At 42.5% G+C, this 23,466-nt stretch overlaps 1 protein-coding gene across 1 annotated transcript in view; it reads right to left on the bottom strand.

Moving 5' to 3' along the window:
- The window catches only part of LOC102274514 (coiled-coil domain-containing protein 162), a 150,272-nt gene that overhangs the window by 49,395 nt on the left and 77,411 nt on the right, over positions 1-23,466 (bottom strand). The window contains exons 18-22 of the mRNA XM_014481478.2: positions 19,598-19,715; positions 16,326-16,491; positions 10,891-11,029; positions 2,640-2,793; positions 502-597 (exon numbers count right to left, since the gene is read on the bottom strand). Coding sequence (XP_014336964.2) covers positions 502-597; positions 2,640-2,793; positions 10,891-11,029; positions 16,326-16,491; positions 19,598-19,715 — 673 coding nt within the window. The remainder of the gene's footprint in view (positions 1-501; positions 598-2,639; positions 2,794-10,890; positions 11,030-16,325; positions 16,492-19,597; positions 19,716-23,466) is intronic.

The raw sequence follows: 23,466 nt of genomic DNA on the forward strand, positions 1-23,466 counted from the left end.
TTGTTGATAATACTTTTAAAAGTATTTTCTATTTTAAAAAATGAAAATACAATAATACTTGCTTGAACAATCAGAGGGAAACATACATTTGAAAGAAATTCTCCTTCTGAGTTCTGCTTAAGGAGTTCTCTTTCTGCCACTGTAGGTGGGTCACGAGTCACACATCTCTGAACTGCCAGTCTGGGAGTTACTCTACGAGGCCCAGAGAGTGACCGGAAATGGATGACCACTCCCCGAGATCATTATTAGCCAGGAGAATTCCAGCTGATTCAAGTCTGATTCCAGCTGCAAACATGATTTTCTTCTGTCATAAGAACACATGATTCACCCCACAGTACTGGGTTTATAGCTTCATAATCAAACAAACACCTTGCTTATCTCATATTAATAAATTATTCACCACTGGCTAGAGTATGAAGGATTAGACCTATGGATGCAGTGACATCTGCTCTGCAATCTGTATTCAGTTCTCTCTGTGACAAGCAGGAAGAACAATCTTACCTGCATGTGATATTCTAGGGTATCTGGGCTGCTACTTGTAACTGGAAATGGTCCTCCATTTTCCAGAAACGCTCTCCAAGGGAACAGCACAAATGCCTAAAAGAATCAAATAATAAATATAATAATGGTGCATAATAACGTCCACAAGTAATAGGCATTTGTATATGAATAAGACGTCTTCATCTGTACACTAAACCATTATGGGATTACTTCTCTATTATATAGAAATAGTTCTTGATGAATAGTCTCTGATGATGCAGAGGAGAGAGTAATAATCTTGTTTTTTAAACTGATTTTTCAGAAAGCAACTAAACATAGAAAGGTATTAAAGTTTCAGTGTAAATAGTCAGCAATAGTGTTTGGAAGTCCCAGAATAGTATAAAACCAATGATACACATTTATAATCAACAAAAGTAAACTTACTCAATTTTTTTCAGTATTACAAACCTTAAATATTTGTCCTTTATCACCACTGTGCTCCAATTCTAGGCAACAACTCAAAACCAATGCTATGACATTACACATGGGCCTCCATCTTTTCCACATCACTGTTCAACAGCCAAGGCATCCCTACTCCTTGGGGCATGACATGCAGCCCAGGATAGAGTCGGCCTGTCCATCTGATCCCATTCTACAGTTTCAGACCTGGTACTGGCTTCAGACAATTCTCAAAGTTGAAGTTGATGCAGATGGCAGGCAGCCAGGACACCTGCAACTACTTAATGCCAGGCAATGCCCAAAGGCAACAGGAGCAGGCCCAGTAGTCACAATCCAATCCTGTCTTCAGGTCTTCAGGAGGGTCAAGGCTTGGGCCAAGAGCATTGTCTTATAGCTAGGGAAGGTAGAAGAGTGAGACTTACATGGGATTGATGCTGGCATTACTTGCCTTAGCTTTGTAACATAAAAACATTAAGTTGGAGGTTTTGGAGTCAAAAGATATGGGCCTGTGAGGTGATTTTAAAGATATGTCCACAGGGACTTCCCTGGAGGTCCAGTGGTTAAGACTCTGAGTTTCCACTGCAGGGGGTGTGGGTTTGATCCCTGGTTAGAGGACTAAGATCCTGAATGCCATGTAACATGGAAAAAAAAAAAGTGTCCACAAATTCTTTGATTCTGTTTTCACTAAGAGGTGGAGCACCTTGACCTTGACTACAGTCTCATGAGAAATTGTGAGCCGGAACTACACAACTAAACTGAGCCCAGACTCATGAACCTCAGAAACTATATGAGACAATGAATGTCTATTGTGTTCAGTCAGTTCAGTTCAGTCGCTCAGTCGTGTCCGACTCTTTGTGACCCCATGAATCACAGCATGCCAGGCCTCCCTGTCCATCACCAACTCCCAGAGTTCACTCAGACTCATGTCCATCGAGTCAGTGATGCCATCCAGCCATCTCATCCTCTGTTGTCCCCTTCTCCTCCTGCCCCAATCCCTCCCAGCATCAGAGTCTTTTCCAATGAGTCAACTCTTCACATGAGGTGGCCAAAGTACTGGAGTTTCAGCTTCAGCATCATTCCCTCCAAAAAAATCCCAGGGCTGATCTCCTTCAGAATGGACTGGTTGGATCTCCTTGCAGTCCAAGGGACTCTCAAGAGTCTTCTCCAACACCACAGTTCAAAAGCATCAAATATGCTATATTTGGGGGTAATTTGCTCTGAAGCCATAAAAACCTAATACAGTTTGTGACCTAGTGTTGCCAGGACTGCATAGCAGTCTAATCTCTTTAGTTGTAGCAGGTGGGTAATAGAGTTGGTGCCTAGGAGCAATAATAGTTGCCAGGATTACATTTGATAACACATATTGTTATTGGGCTGTTCAAAACTCAGCTGCTGACCTAATTTATGTATCATAATTGCTATCATTATTATTTATTACATGAAAGAGATCAGGTGTTGGTTTTGCTACCAGCTGTGAGCAGATAATCTGTTATCCCAATTAGCCTGTTAAGCGGTTTGGAGACAGAGCTCCTGACTAGAAATAACAGCAAGCTATAGGGGCCCTCTCTACTGTATGAGTGAAGGGGAGCTTACCAAGGCCAATGGGTACTTCGGCATGAAGAGCCTCCTATGCACAATGCACATTTTATTACAAAATGTGCTCTCAACACATCTCAGTACAAAAATAGCTCTCAACACACCTGGAGGCTCTGTGGATCCAGTGGTTGTGGTAGGCTGAGCTGGGAAGCAAAAATGCTCTTCATTGGAGAGTTGCTCAGTGATGGCAACCCATGGTACATGCCGTCTATGACAGACTGGTAGGCAGAAGTATTTCCAGCTGCCAAAAATGTTCGTCTACCAAAACAGGAAAGCAATCTCATTAAAAGCAGTTACTCAAGTTCCTAAAGCTCAAAACTCTCTTCAAGCCAATTTGTAGCAAGATAACATTTGGAGATGTCAACAGGTTTCTTCTTCAGCAGCATCATCCCTCATTCATTTTTCTTTACCACTGCCCTTCACTCTCACAATTCACAGCTCTCAAGGGAAGGATAGTTATCCTCTAGACCAGTGCTATCTAACAGGATAAGTTGAGGGGATCCAAAAGGTCCCCAGGACAAAAGGATCTTTTACCTAAATCTTCCATAGACTTGGATCAAGTCATGCATAAACAGACATCAAAAAAGAGATTAGCAATGATTGAGGGAGATGTTATCACCGATGGGAGTGAGGCAGTCTCTCAGAGATTAGCAGATAATCAAGTGTTGAGGAAAGACCTGGGGAGTGCCTAAGACCCCACAAGCGGGGTGCTGAGCAGCAGGCCAACCAGAAGATATCTGGGGTTGAATAGAGATGGGTGAGGTACCACTCCTCATCAACTGCTAGGATGACTTATAAGTACCCCAGAACTTAGATCACCTCTGAGAAGCATAAAGGAGGAGAAGGTGTGGTATAAGGCCTAAGATCCATTATTAGTGCTGCCTTGACATCTGGTAAAACTGGGAGGGCCTTGAATGACCTAACTACAAGTTTCCCTCCCTATGGAGGGAAGGTCCCCTAGTCAAATATAGGGACCTATGTTTATTTACTTTCCTTATCACAGGGACCAAGTATAATTCCTGCTTATCCAGCCACAAGCAGTGGTTTCCAGTTCCCTTCCAGACCACAGAATTATTCGAATGAACCAAGCACATACTCCTGTGTGCCTCCAATAGGCACCACATCCTTTTGATACTCAAAGCCTGTCTCTCAAGACCCTAGCTGTTCACTCTGTTCACAAGTACAAATCTTCTGTGGCCTTGAAGATTCTGTTCTGTTCCAAAGGGAACAGAATATGCAATGTTCTGTTCCCCTTGGCCATGAGTATACGTAACTAGTAAACTGCTGTTGATCTCATTTGTCCAGTATTTAAAGTTATGTGTTTGGTCATCTCCATAACCTTGGAGCAGAATCCTTCCCTCACCAACAAGGTGAAAAGAAGGCATTTAAAACAAAGGTAAAGGGGGATGATCTTGAAGTAATTGATTTTATATCTCAAATTCACCACTTTAAATTCTAAATATAGCTGAATGACATGGAATTGAAGAAAGAAGTAGGGGCTTATGAACTTCAGTTCAAAGACAGATAAAGGGAGCTCTATATTTGCATATCAAACCATTGTACTAGTGCAAAGACCATATCACCCTTTTCACATCTTTGTGAGAATTAACAAAAGATAGTTGCATACAGTTATATACTGAGACACTGAATAAAAACACTGATTTATCCTGGTAGTTCAAGGATGGAACTTGGAATTGCTCATGCTCAATGGATATGACCATTTTCTCCTATTTCTCATATTGTTCACATGCTTTCTCATGATTCTCAATGGGCCCTGCCAAGGGACCCATGATTCACTCAACACTCATGTGACAGTGATGTATCAAGCATCTACCATGTAGAGGATACTGTGTCAGGAACTGAGATGCAAAGATGCTGCTGCTGCTGCTGCTAAGTCGCCGCAGTCGTGTCCGACTCTGTGCGACCCCATAGACGGCAGCCCACCAGGCTCCCCCGTCCCTGGGATTCTCTAGGCAAGAACACTGGAGTGGGTTGCCATTTCCTTCTCCAATGCAGGAAAGTGAAAAAGTGAAAGTGAAGTCGCTCAGTCGTGTCCGACTCTTAGTGACCCCATGGACTGCAGCCTACCAGGCTTCTCTGTCCATGGGATCCTCCAGGCAAGAGTACTGGAGTGGGTTGCCATTTCCTTACTGCAGACAAAAAATGTTGCCTGCCATACCAATTAACAAAGAATGCTGCCTGCCACCAAGCCATCAGCAAATGCAGCTGCCTTCCAGGGGTGCACTCTGAGGGGAATTCAGGATAAAAAAAAAACAGGATACTGGGTCTAGATAAGATGCATAGCTAAGAAATAATTTTAATGAGTCAGATTCTTACATCTTCCCACACATAGAAAAGCACTAAAATCATTAACTTGTGATGTCTGTCTTTTGTGATTAGCAGTAATTCTTTGATGTTTGATCACATGAGTTTTTGTTATTGCTGTTGTTTGGCCCAAACTCCTCTATATCCTAGCTCCTCCCTTACTTCTTCAGATTAGATACTTAGCTATCTGACACATTGTCTCCCAGGCTATAGTCTTCAGTAAGGTTCCAGAATAAAATATTTACAACTTCTAAGCTGTGCCTTTTTCTTTAGTAAGTGGCGCTAAAAAGCAGAATATTCTAATGGAAACATTTCTTTTCGGTCCAAAATCAGAGCACAGAAGCTCAATATCCCAATAAACCTCTCCCTGGTTGACTCCTTCAGTGTCACTCCTGTGCTTCTCTTCTACCAATCTACACAATTATCTCTCTCTCTCAGCCTCTGGGCCCAGCTTTGTTCACATCTTATTGTTTAAACCTTGACTGTATTGCTCATATTTTAAAATTCTTTTTTTGTTTATTATGATGTTTTAACATCTTTAAAAAACAACAACAAAAAAAACCCTGCTGGCTGGGGAGAGACTGTTCCTTCCTCTGTAGCTAATTCTTAAAGACAACTGAAGGCCTAGCATGCTTTTGATACCCAAACAAACCAGTCTGAGCCACACCTCCTCTGATCCCTGCAACCCAGGAGGCAATATTCCTCTCATTTAATCATCCTAGGGCTAATTAACAGGCAACTAGAGACCAACATGGGAGAAGGCAATGGCACCCCACTCCAGTACTCTTGCCTGGAAAATCCCATGGACAGAGGAGCCTGGTGGGCTGCAGTCCATGGGGTCACTAAGAGTCGGACACGACTGAGCGACTTCACTTTCACTTTTTCACTTTCATGCATTGGAGAAGGAAATGGCAACCCACTCCAGTGTTCTTGCCTGGAGAATCCCAGGGACGGGGGAGCCTGGTGGGCTGACATCTATGGGGTCACACAGAGTCGGACACGACTGAAGTGACTTAGCAGCAGCAGAGACCGACATGGGTTTCCCTGGTGGCTCAGACAGTAAAGAAACTGACACAATGTGGGAGACCTGGGTTTGATCCCTGGGTTAGGGAGATTCCCCTGGAGGAGGGCATGGCAACACACTCCAGTATTCTTGCCTGGAGAATTCCAAGGACAGAGGAGCCTGGCAGGCTATAGTCCATGGGGTTGCAAAGAGTTGGACAAGACTGAGCTATTAAGAATAGAACAGAGACCAACCCTACAGCCCAAAGCCTGCTGGAATTATGCCAACCAGCAGATCTTAAAATGTTCCCCTGTTCTGCCTTGCCTTTCCAGGCCATGGCCTAAACACTCTCTTTGCTCCTGACCCATGGCCCTGTACGACGTGGCATGATGTATGTGTCTAGGAACCAAATATAATTTTATTTCCCTGAGTCTCTCCTGTATCTCCTCCTGTGATTGCACTAGATTGATTATCACATAAAAGAACACAGAACAATGACTTGTTCTTTTATCTTGCTAAGTGTGTGCAGAGTTTTAAACTAAGGGCCACAAACAAGCACAATTCTTGGGAGAGTTTTAGAGTCCCAAACACATACTAGGTCTATTAATTTATACATACTTGGAGGCTATTAAAAAATCACACAGTTCAGATGTAAATATGACTGCTACTCTAAGTGACAGAATCATAGCATATGATACACTGTCTGGAGAGACCAGAGTCAGTCAGATTCTAGGCATCATCACTGATCAAATCATTGGTTATCCTATTCCCACTTTCTTAATTCTTCAGTCAAGATCACTGTCCTTGGTAGGTTCCCACCTCCCCTTTATCAATAGAACTGTTTATTAGGAAGCTGAAGCTGAACAAAATCATGCCACCTAAATAAAGGAGTTTCAAGATGATACCTAACAATTTTAGCACTATATCCTCTTTTATTTCCTTCCTCTCCATGGACCCCATATTTTGAAAGTTTTTTTTTTTTTTTTTAAACCAAATTAAGCATTCTCCTGTTTTTAACTCAAAGCCACATAAGCACCTAGCCTAAGCTCTGAGCTGCAGGAAGAGATAAAGAAATATGATATAAAGGAAAGAACAGGGTTTTGGAGTCTGACAAACTGTGTTAATGTAAGGTCTGCTACAACAAGCATGTGACCCTGGGGCAGTCAGGCAACTTCTCTCTATCCCCTCATCTGTAAAGACGGTAATGTAACTGCTGTCTCACAGAGTTGACACAAGGTAAGAGTTCAACCAAAGCACGTTTCGTCTCCTCCTTATCTTACTCATTCTTATGATTCCAGTTTAAAAAAGAAAGAAATGTGACATTTTCTTTACTGTAAAACTTTTGGACAAATATGTCTTTTTCTTCATGCCTTTAGAAATACCAAAAACAGCTTATTGTGATAGCTCACTCAGACCCTCAGTTGGTAAACCCTGGCCTGCACCTTCTGCTGGGGTAGCTCTAATCAGTGCAGCTTGCCAGCAGCACTCAAGATAGAGGGAAGCCCATAGGAATGAAAGGTCAATTTGTTGCTTGTGCCAGTGGCACACCTGCCAACTGCCAGCTCCTAATAAAGTCAGATCTTCCCAGAAGCCCACTAAAATACAAATATAGACGCCTCACATTCTCCGAACGGTTCTGCCACACTCCAGTTGCCTTACTGTCAACAAGCAGTCAAGGGCTTCCTAGAATGCCAGTCATCTTGTGTGTGAGTTACCCATAGTGTGATCCCAGGTAAACTGGCTCTAGCCACAGGGAGCAGGGAATTCATGGAGCGCGTGCTACATTTTTTCCTGGATGCAAGGATATATAAAAGAAAACAAAACCCAAAAAACAGCTGCAAAGTAGCCCTGAGGAGGCCAGGAAAAAGTTGTGGCTCTTCACTTCTCAGACGCTGGAGACCAGGACAACATGAGGGCTTCTGTGTATCTCCCAGAAATCCCCAGATAACTCTGAAATACACTTTAATATCTATGTGTTCAGAGACACTTAAACTAGATGAGCATAAAAATAAATTGAAAAATGAAGAGAAAACCATCACAGATTCAAGGATTAAAAGAATTGGTGTTGCTTCTTCAGAGATCCCTTGATGTACTCATTTCTAAATAAGGCTTATGGCAGGAAGTTAAGGCACCTTTGATTTATTTCCTCAAACTCCTCCTTTTTACAGTAATCACTCTGAACATCAATATCACATTCAGATTAGTGGCATTTTTCAAGGCATATGTTTTATTCCTATAGAGTTCCTCTGAGGAACTTTCTTTTTTTTCTTCTTTCCATTCTTGAATTTCAAAGGAATTCAATCTTTTAAATCAGGGAGTGGCAAACTCTTTCTTAAAGGGTTGGATAGTAAATATTTTCAGCTTCATGAAGCATATGATCTCCACTGCAACTATTCAACTCTGTGGTTGTAATGTGAGAGCAGCCAGAGGTTATCCATAAATGAATAGGCAGGGCTGTGTTCCCAAAAAAACCCTCCATTTCTGGACACTGAAACTTGAATTCCTCAGAATTTTCTTGTGTCACAAAATACTACTCTTGAATTCCCCCCGCCTCAACCACTTGAACACCAGCCTTAGCCCACAGGCTTTACAAAATCAAGCAGGGGCCTATGATTCCTAACTTAAACAGATGATATTGATTAAATATCAATATCATTAATTATATTAAATAATGATTGTGTGTACCACACAAGCATTTATCTTTGGCACAAATGATTAATTCACCTGAAATTAAACATAAACTCAATTCTCAGGCATTTCTTGCATTGGCTAATAAATAACTCTTACAGGTGGTGGACATGCCCAGAGGTGAATGGCAGGCCTTAGGCAATGTGATTCTGACACCATTAGAGGACACACCAATTTGCATCAGGTTCTTGCCTGAGCTTGGCAACAGAGGCAGAGAAAAACTTTTGTGCTTAGAAACATGTATCCTTCTGGCAACCTAAGCTGGTCTGTGCCACAGTGAAGCAGGTGCCAGGTAAGGAGGACTTCATGGGGCCACTGTCCTGAGCTATATCCTGCCTCTTCTCCCCTGGTCTATGGAAGTATGCTGCTTTCATTTCAGGTGAGAGTTCCTTCTTTTTAAACTCTGGAGAAGGCTTCAGTTTACATAAGAAAAAAGTTTCCTGGAATAAAAGTCGTATTTACCCAAAGTTGGCGAGCTCTGGGAAGGGCAAGGGAACTTCCCCAAGCTTTCTGTCTCTTTTGGTTATCTAAGGACTTATTGCTAGCAGGTTCAGCACAAAGTATTAATAAAATCCTCAAGTAGAATGACATTGATCTTTTACTTCTCTTTTTCTCCTGCCTCCTGTCGTCTCTTCAGAGTTTCCTTTTCCATCCATCCTGCTGCTGTCTGGCATCCATCCTAGTTCTCAGGCTTTGGGGTCAAATGCACCTAGGATCTAATCCTGGTCTGCTGCTTACTAGCTGTGTGACTCCAAACACACACATAACGTAAAGGGCTCTGAAGAAAAAAAGGGCTGGAGGAAATGATGTAAATGAAGGACTCCTGGTTCCTTCTGAGGTCCTCTGAAAAACATACTGACTGTACAATACTGAAACCAGACATAGGACGCATGACCCTCCATTCCTGCAGACCGAGTATGCCAGGGCGGAGAAAGCCCCAAAAAGCAATTCCTAGGGGAAGCAGAGCGGTTTCCCTGGGAGAACAGGAGCAAGATGAACTCCATGGAGCTGGAATTCCAAAAGAATTTCTGAGGTATAGTCCTATTTCTTCAGTCTATGTAAATTCCTTGCAAATTCTGACTTGAGATTTCAGGCAATGGCACCCCACTCCAGTACTCTTGCCTGGAAAATACCATGGACGGAGGAGCCTGGTGGGCTGCAGTCCATGGGGTCGATAAGAGTCGGACACGACTGAGCGACTTAACTTTCACTTTTCACTTTCATGCATTGGAGAAGGAAATGGCAACCCACTCCAGTGTTCTTGCCTGGAGAATCCCAGGGACGGGGAGCCTGGTGGGCTGCCGTCTATGGGGTCGCACAGAGTCGGACACGACTGAAGTGACTTAGCAGCAGCAGCAGCAGCAGGGCTAATGAATGGCCATCCTGACAATTAGTCAGATCCCTTATATCCTACCTGCTTGACAAAGCTATAGCTCCCAAAGCAACCTGTCAATAAAAAACCCAAACAAACAAAAAAACAAATAGCCTGATTTTTTTGTCCTGCTGAATTTGCATTCTAAATCCAGAGTCCTCTGATGCTCAGAGTACAGAAAAAGCAGAGTAGAAAGAGAAAACAGTAGGTTAAGTATAAACTCCACATTTCTATTCTCTGTGGACACTCATGCCAAACGGTTGGAAATGATTATAATCCACAGATAAGAGTACTGCCCTCCAAGGTCTCCCTCAGTTCCCCTAAATACTCACACTGGAAATTTATCAAATGAAGTTAATTTTGACAATTTAAGAATAAGCAGGGACTCTCAGGTCTATCTAACCTCTTCCCTTCCCATATACAACTTATTATTTATACAGGAAACATTGTGATTCTTAATTCAAACTAGTTTTTTCATCAATCATGACTCTTTAACCAAACAAACATTCTTTTTGATGCAGAGTATAATACCTACAAGGCTAGAGGTAAATTAAGTTATTTATAAATTTAACTCAGGTAGTCAATTTTGTTGGTTTCAGACGTGCAGTGAAAATTCTGTTCTTCTGAAAGGTAATTAAGGGCTGAAAAAAATAAAACTTGGTAGGAAGAATAATCTTCAGCAGTATAAAAAATACGATTCCCCATAAAACAGTCTGTTATGCAAACTAACTACATTGGAATCACATTTAACAAAATCAAGAATATTATTATCTAACAAGAACACAGTCCACCTGGACAGCCTTTGCAGCAGAACACATTTGGTAGCCGCAGTGATCTGGATCAGGTTGTGCCCTTGACTATTTTAAGCTCATTATCTACTCATGCCAAGAGTGGCCTCCCTCCATGAGCACTCAGAAACACCTGCCCCACAGAATTTACTAGACAGGAATAGCCCTCCAGCCCTTACCGGATGAGGTACCTCACTGCAGCGTCAAACTGCAGAAACATAACCTCCCTTTGGAGGAGAAGGACCTGGGACACCAGAGTGGGGTCTTGGGGGCTCTGGAGGCTGTCAATCATTTTCTGCAGCTCTTGAAGTTCAGATCCTAGAAGACAGATGACATTTTAAGTCAAACAGATTGAAATACAGGCTACCCCAGCTACCCTGTGAACCATCATTTCACCTCCAAAGCCAACTTTTTAACTAAATTGAATTCTGTTTGTTTGTTGTGTGAGTATACTAATTAAATATTTTGCAAGATCAGCAAAGCCTTATGTTTCAGAACCCAAGGCCTGATTTATCTTTTCTTCCTTCCTTCCTTCCTTCTTCCCTCCCTCAGGAATATAGTAACTTGTATTGCTTTTCAGCAGAATAAGAACATACTGCTAAAAGTAAGTTTCAAAGTATACAAGGCTATAGACTCTAAATAGATTGAAAAAGAGAAATTACAAGGAATGGGAAAGATAAGGGTCTCAGTAAATCTATTAGGGGCTTGAAATTATTATAAACCAGCGGCCATTTCTTACAGCCGTACCATTCAAATCAACACTGGCATAGACTCATCCTGTCAATGGCTCATGGATTAATGAAGACTCAAGACCATCCAAGGAGGCAAAAATATGTATACATATATGTATACAGAAACATACATCCTTCTAGGAGATTCACATCATTTCAGGAGTAGATGTGAGAGATCCTAAATAGGCTTATTTCTTGGACCCTTATCCTAAAGGATTTATATGTGTTTTGGATGGAAATTTAAGCTAGTGGCCTTTTACGGTACTCAATACTGGTTTGAGGAACCTGGCCTGGGTCTAGATGGCTGTACTAGCAACTCTATTATTGGCTCAGGAAATGAGCCACTCAGAATGGGAAAGCACGGAAAAAAAAAATCATGGTCCTTAGGGAGCACTGGTGGGGTGGGTGGGTGGGCCCTATTTCCAGGTCTACAGAATGTTGGCTGATGTGAAATGCTCATCAGCTCCCTGTGGAGAGAGTAATAGCTTTCTACTTGAGAGGACATCCCTGCTATGCAAAGAGAAGCAATGTGGAAATTGATCATCATCCCTGATTGTAGCCCAAGGCAGAAGTGAGATGGGAGACCTATGAAGCATTTCCAAAGTTACACTGTATAAACAACTCACCCAGACTTGAGCAGCCTTGTACCCTAACTGGCCTGGTACTGGAACTCTTTCTATGTTTCTGGCATGGAAGGCAGGGGACTGAGAACAGGGAGGCTGTCCACGAGAGCCTGATGAGGGCAGAACCAGGTCTGAGAATGGTAGCCAACATGTACTTGCAATATGGGCTCTTGGTTTTAGAAAAGGATGTGAAGTAGCTCAGTCGTGTCTGACTCTTTGCAACCCCATGGACTGTAGCCTACCAGGCTCCTCCCTCCATGGGATTCTCCAGGCAAGAATACTGGAGTGGGTTGCCATTTCCTTCTCCAGGGGATCTTCCCGACCCAGGGATCGAACCCGGGTCTCCCACATTGCAGGCAGACGCTTTAACCTCTGAGCCACCAGGGAAGCTCATAGTCCAGATTTCATACCCATTTGACATTTTACACATAACAGAAGAATGTTTTGGGGGTATTTTTCCAACCACAAAAGAACTGGGGTCAATCATTAGACTTTTTATGAATCCTTTATAAATCTGATGGTCATATGGGCTGAAAAGAAACTTCCACCAGAAGAGGAGTCACAGCAAATTGTACAAGAACTCAAAGAATTTTGTGGTGGATGGGAGGAGGGATAGTTGGTGAGCCTTATTTGTTCAAGGTCTAGTGTGCTTGGTCTACAAGCAATACACTCTATCAGGCTATGCAGTAACCAGGAGAAAAAGTTTATAATCCCCTGTAATGACAATTAAAAAAGAATATAAAGTTGCACATACCCTGTGATTAAAGCTCTGTAAAATGTATTTGAGCAAGGGTCAGAAGGAAGTAAAGTAAAATTATTTCACTTGTTAGAATAGTTGGATTATGCGTGGTTTTTCTCATTATTTCCATTATTGTTTATAAAATTCTGTGTGTGCACTTTTACATGGTCACTTCCCAGCAAAACTGTTATGTGCTGGCAGGTGGCATTATCATTAAAATACAGGTACGGAGGAAGGCCTACCTTCTCTTAGTTAACACACTGATAATACTCCTCATTTGGGCCTTTTTCTGTGGGGTCGCACTGCTCAGAGGGAGCAGGGATGGTGGGTACGGGCAGGGAAGGCAGCCTGTCTGTGAGGATGGGGTAGATGGTTGCCATGTGCTCAGGGGGAGCAGGGATAGTGGGCACGGGCAGGGAAGAAAGCCTGTCTGTGAGGATGGGGCAGGTGGTTACATGTGGTCATGGAGGAGGACAGTGGTGGGGGAAGGAGGAGACTCTCCACTAGGAAACAAATGAGCCTTTTCTTGTGCCTTTCCACAGGAGGGTTCTGTGTGGGAAATCAGAAAGAGAAGAATCACTGGCCCAGCCTCCATGGGAATACTCAAAGCCAGTACCTTTTGTTCCTGAAACCTTAAGTTCAGTGTGTAGTGTCTGGGTTTCTTTGGTCTCCTAATCCTTTACAAGGAAATCACAATGTAAACTCCCACATTCTGATTACATCCTCTGCTTCATACTGACTCCAAAGGGAGTTGCTGGCCTTCAGGGAAGGAGAGAATTTTGCAGGGTCCAAGGAACTAGTCCACAGTGTCTAAGAGCTGCTTCCTCTGTCAAGTGGGAGGACCACAGCGGAAATTTGAAGCGTTTCTTCAAAAAAAAATTTTTAAGTACATAAGTCTACCTACGTCCTTTTATCTAACTCCAAATAATTCTGAAACAGCTAAAGGGAGTTGGGTGGGTATATGAACAGATCCATCTCATCTTTTCACCTTAGTTCTCCTTGCCTCCTCTGGGAAGCAGGCCAGGAACTAAGCAGCCTAGCCTTTAAAAAAGATGATTATCTTACAGTGGAATTTTTTTTAGTTCAGTTTGCTCTTTATCTATTTTCAGCAAAGCAAAGTATGTAAAACTTTGTACATTCTCCCTGGAGCACAAATATTTTTACTGGCAACATGACAACATGTAGGTCTCTAATTGCACACCTCGGAAAGCCTGGACCCCCAGATATTTCAATGGTTTCCAGTTCATAAGCATATAAATAGTAAGAAACCAATTGCCTTCCTCCTCAGTTCTAGGTCCTCAACAACTGGGCCTTATTTCCTACTATCCCTCAGTGTCACACTGGTGGGGTCATCCTTCTGGACTGGCCACATGTAGCCCTGCCTGTTTCCTTTGCCAGCATCCTCTGTTTGTCCTCCTCCAGGACAAGCCCTCCTATTTTTCTCCATTGATTCAAGTGGGGGTAGGTCCCCCCAGATCATCTTCCCTGTGGGCTTCTCCCCTCCCAGCTGCTATAGAACTTCCTATGCAGGGACTTCTCCTGGAAACACAGCTCTGGCTCTTCCTCATCTCCATATAATATCTGTCTCCCCTTCTCGAGGTGGGGGGTGGCATTTTTCCTGGCCTATTTTCCTTTCTTCCTTTCCTCAACTAACATCCAGCTCTACTGAGAGCATTTTAGTTTATTTTTTGAGTAAACCCCTTTTACAACAGTCCCCAGATTAGCAAAAGGAAAGGAGCTAAGAGTGCTTTGGAACTTCTGTAATTTCTTGATGCTTATTGAAGAATTGCTAGTAGGCCTACAGTAATTCTGAGCTTTCTCTGCTGGGGCAGCACCAACCCTAGTCCTTCATGCTCCTCTCCTCAGATATAGGCATCAATCTTCTTCCTGGAACAAGTCAGAATCTCCCACAAACACTTCCTTGATGCACTGGCCAGAGAGGAATAGATTCAAATTATATCACATTTGTTTTAAGATCACTTAGGTTTAAATAGGCATGTTACCTCATTGTTTTGGCTCTTCTCACACTTTAAAATCCTTGGCTACTATGTTATAATATATTGCTATCAATTAATTAATATTTACATGACTAATGACATAATTTGGATGGGAGTCAAATTATTAAAATACTAAGATTAGTTTCACTGCTTTTGATAAACCCAGTTTACTAAGCATCTCAGTGTCTTCATCTCATGTGTTTATCTGAGAAATCGTGCTGAGTTGAAGTTCCTGGATTAGCAATGGGCAGATAAAACTAAAGCCTCAACTATTCTTACTACAGGACTACCAACTGGGTCTTGTTAGCTACCTAAGGGCTGTCTGCAAGGCTCTGACCTTTCAGGAAGGCCAGGAGGGGAAAGGGAATGAAAGTAAACTAGTATTTAAAGGGTACTTGTACATCCTTCTAAACTTTTTACAGATTTGAATCCACAGAAAGCTGAGTGCCGAAGAATTGATGCTTTTGAACTGTGGTGTCGGAGAAGACTCTTGAGAGTCCCTTGGACTGCAAGGAGATCCAACCAGTCCACTCTGAAGAAGATCAGCCCTGGGATTTCTTTGGAAGGAATGACGCTAAAGCTGAAACTCCAGTAAACACCTCACCTTTGCATGAGGTGGCTGAAACTTGGCCACCTTATGCGAAGAGTTGACTTATTGGAAAAGACTCTGATGCTGGGAGGGATTGGGGGTGGGAGGAGAAGGGAACGACAGAGGATGAGATGGCTGGATGGCATCACTGACTCGATGGACGTGAGTCTGAGTGAACTCCGGGAGTTGGTGATGGACAGGGAGGCCTGGTGTGCTGCGATTCATGGGGTCGCCAAGAGTTGGACATGACTGAGCGACTGAACTGAACTGAATCCACAGAACAACCTTCTAAGACAGTTATCATCACCCTTATTCTACAGATGACAACAGAGACCCAGAGAGTAAAGAGCCCAGCTTCCAGTAATCCAAGTGACAAAGGCAGGGCAAAACCCCAGGCCCAATTCTGACTTGGCATACTTTGTGGTTTAGCCAACAAATGTGGAATCAATCAGTTTGGAGACAGTATATGGTGGGACTTTCCCTTTGCCATTTTGTCATTTATGAGGAAATATTTTAGTCCTGTCTTTCTGAGCATTCTTGGTAGCTCAGACGGTAATGTGTCTGCCTGCAATGGGGGAGATCTGGGTTTGATCCCTGGGTCAGGAAGATCCCCTGGAGAAGGAAATGGCAACCCACTCCAGTACTCTTGCCTGGAAAATCCCATGGATGGAGGAGCCTGGTAGGCTACAGTCCATGGGATCTCAAAAAGTCGGATGCGACTGAGCGACTTCTCTCTCTCTTTCTGAGCATTAAGGGCTTCACAGTAATTAATTAGATGGGGGAAATCCTTCCACAGTGTATACTGTATATGTATATCAAATATTATATTGTTCACTCAAATTTTATTCAACTATGCCTCAATAAAAAAAAAAAAAGCATGTCATGGAATTTCAACTGAATATTGAAGGCAATTTCAATCACCTTTAATCACTTACCAATACCCTCAGTTCCTCCCCAGTCACCTCTCAGAGGGTTAGGACTCAGAGGAAATTCAAAACATGCTGGACAATTTCCAAGTTTAGCAAAACTGAAAAGGTAGGCCACAATGTCATGAAGAGGGGCTATCAGCTGCAGAGTTAGCTTTAAGGCTCTAAAAGCTACCTGTGAGTAAAATCAATACAAAGAAATAATTTTCAAGAAATTTCTAAGGGAACACAAAAATATATGAGCATTGATTAGGGACAATATATTTAAGAATTTTTAAATAAACATTTTCACAGAATAATACATAATAATATCTACAAGATAGTAACTGAAAAAATGAACAACAAGCTTTTATATATGTTATAACAGGTTATATATGTCTTTTGACAAGGTAACTCCTTCTGGGGAATTAAAACAACGTGTTTCTCTTTCTTTAAAGCCATTGGTGGCCAAAACCACATCAAAATATGATTGTATTACCAATGATCAACAAATTACAAAGTTCACAAATAAATTCCTAGCCGGGACTCATATTCAGACAACACTGCCCTAAGGGCTGTTATTTCTTCCTACCTGTAAGGAAAACGTAACTACTTAACAATATAGTTTAAACACAAGACTAAAAAACAAACAATGGATCTTAAATATCAACATTCAGCAAAGGAAAAGAGAAAAATTATGACTTAACTGCAGAACGTAGCAGTTTTGTATTTTTTAAAAGCCCTAAAAAAATGCTCATGGTGAATAAATGAAGTAAAGGGTAGTTCTATTTCTAATTTCTTGAGGAATCTCCACACTGTTTTCCATTATGGCTGCACCAATCATCATTCCTACTAACTGTGCAAATGTTTCCTTTTCTCCGCAACCTCACCAACAGTTGTTCTCTTGTCTTTTTTAATAACAGCCATCCTAACAGGTGTGAGGTGATATCTCATCAGTTTTGATTTGCATTTCCCTGTCGGAGAAGGCAATGGCGCCCCACTCCAGTACTCTTGCCTGGAAAATCCCATGGACGGAGGAGCCTGGTAGGCTGCAGTCCATGGGGTCACGAAGAGTCGGACACGACTGAGCGACTTAACTTTCACTTTTCACTTTCATGCATTGGAGAAGGAAATGGCAACCCACTCCAGTGTTCTTGCCTGGAGAATCCCAGGGACGGGGGAGCCTGGTGGGCTGCCGTCTATGGGGTCGCAGAGTCGGACATGACTGATGCGACTTAGCAGCAGCAGCAGCAGCAGCAGCAGCAGCAGCAGATGGTTAGTGATGTTGAACACCTTTTCATTTATGTGTTAGTCATTGGTATGTCTCCTTTGGAAAAATGTCTATTCAGGTCCTTTGACCATTTTAAAATCAGATTATAGGTTTAAAAATTTTTTGTTTTGTTTTGTTCTTGCTTTTGCTATTGAATAATATGAGTTCCTTCCATATTTTAGGTATATATAGTTTGCAAATATTTTCTCTCATTATGTAGGTTGCCTTCTCCTTCCATTGATTTGTTCCTTTGCCAGCAGAGGTTTTTTAGTTTGATATTATCTCACTTGTTTATTTTTACTCTTGTTACCTATGCTTTTGTTGTTGTTTCCAAAAAAATCATTGCCAAGACTGGTGTCAAAGAGTCTTTTTCCTGGTTTTCCTCTAAGATTTTATAGTTTCCAGTCTTAACAGTTGTCTTTAATCCACCTGAAGTTAATTTTTGTGACTGGTGTAAGACAGGGATCTAGTTTCATTCTGCTGCGTATAAGATTATAATATATGATCCAGCAAACCCACTTCTGGGGATATATCAAAAGAAATAAATCAATATATTAAGGAGATTATCTGCACTTCCATGTAGCATTACTCACAATAGCCAAGATACGGAAACAACCTAAGTATCCAGTGTATGGATAAGTGGATAAAGAAAATGTCACACACACAACCATACACACACACAGGAATATTATTCAGACATAAAAAAGAACTGCCATTTACAACCATGGGTAAACTTGAATGACATTATGCTAAGTGAAATAAGCCACAGAGAAAGACACACTGTATGATCTCACTCATATGTGGCATCTAAAAATGAAGGTCAAACGTACAGAAAAGTGGTCACCAGGGGAAGGGGGAAATGGTGCAATGTGGTCAAGAGGTAACATAAATAAGTTCTGAGGATCTAATGTACAGCATGGTGACTATAGTTATTAACACTGTATTGTATACTTGAAATTTTGTTAGCGTTGGATAAGCATTCTCACCTCCAAAAAACAAAAAAAGTAACTATGTGAGGTGATGAATGTATTAACTGTGGTAATCATTTTATAATGTATATCAAATCATCATGCTGTACAATTTAAATATATACAATTTTATTTGTTAATTACACCTCAATAAGTATTAGTTGGTAGAAGGAAATGGCAACCCATTCCAGTATTCTTGCCTAGAGAATCCAGTGGACAGAGCCTGATGGGCTGCTGTCCATAGGGTTGCACAGAGTCGGACACGACTGAAGCAACTTAGCAGCAGAAGCAACAAGTATTTGTTGCTCAGTCATGTCTGACTCTGCAACCCCGTGGACTGTATATAGCCCGCCAGGCTCCTCTGTCCATGGAATTCTCCAGGCAAGAATACTGGAGTGGCTTGCCATTCCCTTCTCCAGGGCATCTTCCCGACCCAGGGACTGAACCAGGATCTCCTGGATTTCAGGCAGATTCCTTACTATCTGAGCCACCAGGGAAGCCCCACACCTCAAAAGGAGGGGGTGGAAAGGGTGAGAATCTTAGATTGCTAAGCAGGTTTTCACTTACAAAGAAAAATCAGAATGTTCCCAAATTGCCATTTTCAACACTGCATTTTATTTAGTTAATACTTGAATGCACTACGTATTTCTGTATCTATTCTTTTTAATGGTTAACCTTTATCAGTAAATGAGGTACTTAGAGGAACTCCTGAAAAAACAGAAACCAGCTAATTACTGTGATTAAGTGTGATCTCAACCTCTCTTCAGCTTCAGCACATTAGGGTGGGGTTTTCTTGGAGCTGGGGAGGAAATTAAGGATTAATAAGGAGTCTCAGAAGCTCCATTAGTGTTCAGTAATGACCACGGAGAAGCAGAACTATGAAATAACGAGGCACAAGGGAAATTCTAATAAAGCAAGCAAAATATGAGAAGCTGAGAGATTTCAGTTATTAAATGTTCCTGGGAAAAAAAACCAACAAGAGATATTCTCTGAAACTGACATGTTTAACTGTGGGACATAAAAACAGCCAGTTTCCATTCTGGCACAGATAAAAAAATACAAACCTTTTCTGGCAGAGTTTTGAACATAACCAGCACTTCAGAAGGATGGGGTATGAACCATAAGTTGAGGAAGACTTTCCCATCAGCAGACAGCAAACGCCGTGGCCGGGGCTGAAAACTCCTGCGGTATGAGAAGAGAGATCCGGTAGTACAGCGTTTCTCTCTCTAAAAGGGGCTCCCGGTGTGAACTATTTATACCTCCGCCCTCCAGCCGCAGCGCCAGAGCTCGCATTGCGGTGACACACACATCAAATGTCTAAGCCCGAGGGCAGCAGGACTCCTTTTCAGGCAGCTCGCAGTTATAAATAAAGGGGACACAGTTATAAATAACTCACTGGGAGAAGAGCAGTTGGGCTGGTTTTAGTCTCAGCTGTGTTGGGAAGAAGGCGTGGGCACAGACGCAGGGAAAGGTGTGATAAGAAAGGAAGCAGAGAGGGCATGAATGGACAGGGAGGCCTGGCGTGCTGCGATTCATGGGGTCACAAAGAGCCGGACACGACTGAGCGACTGAACTGAAGGAGGAAACAGAACAGGCCAGAAAGCAGGACTCCATCTTGGGCTGGACTATGGACTCTGATCTATATGCCCAGTATCTATGGAAACCACATACCAACTGGAAAACCAGACCCCTAGATGGAAGAGCCCCAGGGCTCATACCTAGACTCTCCGTCCCCTAAAAGAATACCCTAATTATCTGTGTAACCAAATAGAATCATGAATTCTATTATGCTTATTGGGGTATGAGCACAGGCCTATTGATAATGGTCCACTGTTAACTACCTAGGCCTAAGGCATATGAATCACGGTTATCTTTGTATCTTTCTTTTCCTTTGTTCAGGCTAGTTTTAGGGAATTTAGGGAGGTGGGTTTGGGCACGTACACCTAGGGGTATATAAGGTTTTCACAAAAACTGGTTGGGGTCCTAGGCTAAGAGGAGACTCTGCCTTGGGCCGGCCAGTGTAATAAACTGCACTCCACTATCTGCATTGTCCTTCTGAGTGAGTTTGTTTCCCAGAACGTGTGGCTACAACACTGACACCATACTGGGGGTGACAATTTTCTCACTTAATTCTTATGACAAACTTGAGACATTCCTATGCTGTTCCTGGTTCACAGAGGCCCTACCAGGTTAGAGGATGAGACGGTTGGATGGCATCACCAACTCAATGGACATGAGTTTGAGTAAACTGGAGTTGGTGATGGACAGGGAGGCCTGGCATGCTGCAGTCCATGGGGTCGCAAAAAGTTGGACACGACTGAGCGACTGTACTGACTGACTGACTGACTGACCAACCAGGTTACAAAGATCTTGCCTAACCAACTTGTAAGAGAAGAAGTTGAGATTTAAGCACAGATTTGTCCAGTTGTAGAATTCAGGCTCCAGAGACCAGCCTCTGTTTTCCTTCCTTCCCTGCCAGATTCCTGTCAAGTTCTCCAGACTCAGGCCCTCTTTTCCTTCCTCCTTCCTATGTTGTGCTAAGTCACTTCAGTTGTGTCAGACTCTTTGAGACCCCATGGACTGTAGCCTGCCAGGCTCCAGTGTCTATGGGATTCTCCAGGCAAGAATGCTGGAGTGGGTTGCCATGCCTTCTTCCAGGGGATCTTCCCGACCCAGGGATCAAACCCACATCTCTTAAGTCTCCTGCATTGGTAAAGGGTTTTTACCACTAGCTGCCACCTGGGAAGCCCCTCTTCAGATATTGGGTTGGCCAAAAAGTTGTTTCAGGTTTACCCATAAGATATTACAAAAACTTGATTGAAGTTTTTGGCCAACTCAATACTTTATCATTTCTTAGGCACCAGTATAGCAGTTTTTTGGTTACAAACATAATTCATATATGTCTGGTTTAAGGATTCACACAGCCCAGTTACCTACTACCTGGCCTGGGGTATAGAACATGGCCAGTTCCTCAGAAGCCCTTACATAGTTCCTTGGTCCCAACTTGTTCCACCTTGGCTGGCAGTGCCTCAGACCACCTCAGTCAAAAAAGGCAAGAACTGAACTCCTCACCCGCACCCACACCCCGATCCTGGGCTTCGTCCTGTGTTAAGAGAACCATAACCTCCAAGTCCTCAAAACCAGAACCCAGGGTTTTTAGATGCTTCCTTCTTTACCCCTCAGGTCCTACTGACCCCATAGCTCTCTTGTGCGCAGTTTCCATTCACACTCCATTGTCTATAGCAAGGACTCTCAATGGGAGGGTTTCACCTTCTAGAGAGCATTTTGGAAATCACTGGGGCAGTTTTTGATTGTCATTATTTCTGGGTCCTTAGGAGAAATTCAGATGACCCATTTCATTTCCTAAAATAAAATGTAATTCATTTTAACTGAGGTCTAATGTTTTCCATATCAAACATTCTGAATATGAAACTTAAAATTTTTAAAACTCTACTTGGGTTAGTCTCAAGTCTCAGTATTTTAAACAGGTAATTTGAAGTTCAGAAACAAAGTATGGTGGTGTTAGCTTGGAGAACTTCTCTTATTTCAGCCACCAAAAAGTCAGACTATCCTGTCCTGAAAGTTAAAGTTAGTCACACAGTCGTGTCTGACTCTTTGCGATCCCATGGACTGTAGCCCACCAGGCTTCTCCGTCCATTGAATTCTCCAGGCAAGAAAGAGTACTGGAGTGGGTTGCCATTTCCTTCTCCAGGGGATCGTCCTGAACAGGGATCAAACCCATATCTCCTGCATTGCAGGTGGATTCTTTACCATCTGAGCTACCAGGGAAGCCCCACCATAGTTTGAAAGTGTCCTGTCCTGGAGCAGATCAAAACCAGCTTAATCTCGTCCTATCTCTGTTATTTGTTCAAAGGTGCTCCAAAGAAACACTACAATCAACAATGAGCACAGCTGATCATGCGAACTACACTCCCACCAGCACCTTCAATTCTTTACTTCTTCGTACTTACAGCCCATCCATCTAGCAAAACTCCAACTCTGGATCCCTCTAGCTAGTCTGCTTTCTGCTTCTAGTCACATGTTGCTGAGCACAGCTGGAGGAAATCACACCGCTAAATTTATTGATGCAACAAATAAATGGTTTCCAGTCTGAGCTGTGTCACGCCAAGAAAAATTGGTTTTCTTTCCTTTGATCAGCTCTCATGTCCATTTCCTTTTTTCAGTAACTCCAAATCTTCCTTAAGCCTCATACCAGATTCCTAGCAGCAGATGATGACATGGTCTATTATTTCATAATTGAATCAAAGGGGCTGGAACTGCCTCCACTTCCTGAGGGCTCATTTACCCCTCCCCATCCTCTCTTTCAAACCAAGGTCCAAGGCAGAGGTACACACCCAGGGTATGAAGTGAAGATAGGCTCTGCCCTCAAGGATCTTACATTCCAGAGGCAGCTAGATTTGCAAGCATGATGCTGTGATGGATGTGTGGAGGAATGGAAGTATGTGAAAGTGGAGAACATCTAGAATAAGAAGAGTCTGAGACTTGTTGGGAGACCAAGGAAAGATATTCATAGCTGGTGCCTCTGAGCTGTGATTCATTATCTCCCCCTCCACATCTCTCCTCTTAATGGCATGACCATTCTTTTTTTCCCCCCATTAAAAAAATGTGATAAAATATACATAACATAAAATTACCATTTTAACTGTTTTTAAGTGCACATTTCAGTGGATTAAGTCCATTTACACTGTTGTGCAACCTGCCACCATTTATCTCCAGAAAAAAATTTTTTTCCATCTTCCAAAACTGAAATTCTGTACCCATTAAACAACAGCAAGACTACCATCATTTTATTCACAAGCCAGAGACTTTGGGTAACATCCTAGATTCCTCTTCCTTCTCCTCACTCAGTTCTGCATTAAACCCAGCACCTCGCTGATTTAACCTCCCTAAACATCTCTTGTCTGCGCAGTTT

Source organism: Bos mutus, chromosome 9 (assembly GCF_027580195.1).
Source record: "Bos mutus isolate GX-2022 chromosome 9, NWIPB_WYAK_1.1, whole genome shotgun sequence".
NCBI classification, from domain to species: domain Eukaryota; kingdom Metazoa; phylum Chordata; class Mammalia; order Artiodactyla; family Bovidae; genus Bos; species Bos mutus.